The sequence below is a fragment of the Penaeus monodon genome, chromosome 24 (genome assembly GCF_015228065.2).
Source record: "Penaeus monodon isolate SGIC_2016 chromosome 24, NSTDA_Pmon_1, whole genome shotgun sequence".
Lineage (NCBI taxonomy): Eukaryota > Metazoa > Arthropoda > Malacostraca > Decapoda > Penaeidae > Penaeus > Penaeus monodon.
The window spans coordinates 1,235,866-1,236,955 of record NC_051409.1 but is presented as its reverse complement, the minus strand read 5'-3'; the positions used below and the strand labels follow the sequence as shown (position 1 = coordinate 1,236,955).

Here is a 1,090-nt window from a genome sequence, read left to right as displayed (position 1 = left end):
TCTGCCCACTCCGCCCCTCCTGCCGACGTCGATGCAGATCCGAACTGGTCATGCGAGCACCGTCGGTCGCCCGACCTCGCCGCGGCCGGGCAATCAATAGCTGCCTAGGGCATAGGTTTTCTGAACGCGCCTGGCGACACCCGCTTCCACTCTGGGCTGATGACCCCGGCTGCCGCGGGGGATAGGGTCGAAATAGGATAGGGTCGGCCAATGCTCTGATCGGCTCATAATCTACAGCGTCGGCTGGGTTCTTCCTGGTGTCGTTTGGGTTTGAGCGCTGACTGATTCACTACTCCTGAAATTGAATTCGAGGGCTTACTGACTCGCAAATTTTATTGCCAGTTAGACAGGGCATTTACGGACTCACACTCCATATTCTAGACTCGGCTCGAGTACTTACTGCAAATTCTTGATGTTGCTTATACTCAGGCACTGACTCGGAATTTGCAGCGTCGCAAATCCTGTAGCCTTTCCTCACTCGCAATCTTGATCTCTTCATGACGCAGCCACTTCGGGTGACGGACCTGACTTCTTTGCAGTCTTTGCATAGGCTGCGCGTGAACAAACATCTGAGTCAGGGTAAAATCCAACCTTATGGTAAATCAATAGAATGTCCAATCGTCATTAATAATCTAGATATAAACAAAAGGAATGTTGCAGTCGCCATTTATGAATTAATTTTTCCAATACTAGTAAAGCCTTTTCTCACTATACCTCACCCCTCTCTCCCTTCCCCCCTTCCCCTCATATCCATCTATGGGGGAAGGACTCCGACCAAATCCTATTCCAGCGTCTGAGGGACCGACTCGCTGTCCAAAACGTAATGGATTAGTCTCCCCGGAGCATCGGACTGAAACACTGGCGATGCGTTTCTGTTTCACATTCCGGAAGATTTATATCTTACGAAAATTCGCTCCGGGATAGATGGCTACGACACAAGGAGGGGGGCAAGGGAACTACATCTAATAACACTGGCTACGCAAAACTAGTGTTTGTTTACTAGAAAGGAGAATGGATGTAAATATTTATTTCCCTTTGCGGTTACCGCAGTGACATAAACGCATCGAATATGGATCGAGAAATCGGCATA

The 1,090-nt window shown here is 49.1% G+C and overlaps 1 protein-coding gene across 1 annotated transcript in view; it reads left to right on the top strand.

Annotated features, from left to right (window-relative positions):
- The first annotated feature begins 497 nt into the window (after positions 1-497).
- LOC119588796 overlaps positions 498-1,090 on the top strand; it is an 11,996-nt gene continuing 11,403 nt past the window's right edge. Inside the window, exon 1 of the mRNA XM_037937446.1 lies at positions 498-597. Within this exon, the coding sequence (XP_037793374.1) occupies positions 498-597 (100 nt within the window). The remainder of the gene's footprint in view (positions 598-1,090) is intronic.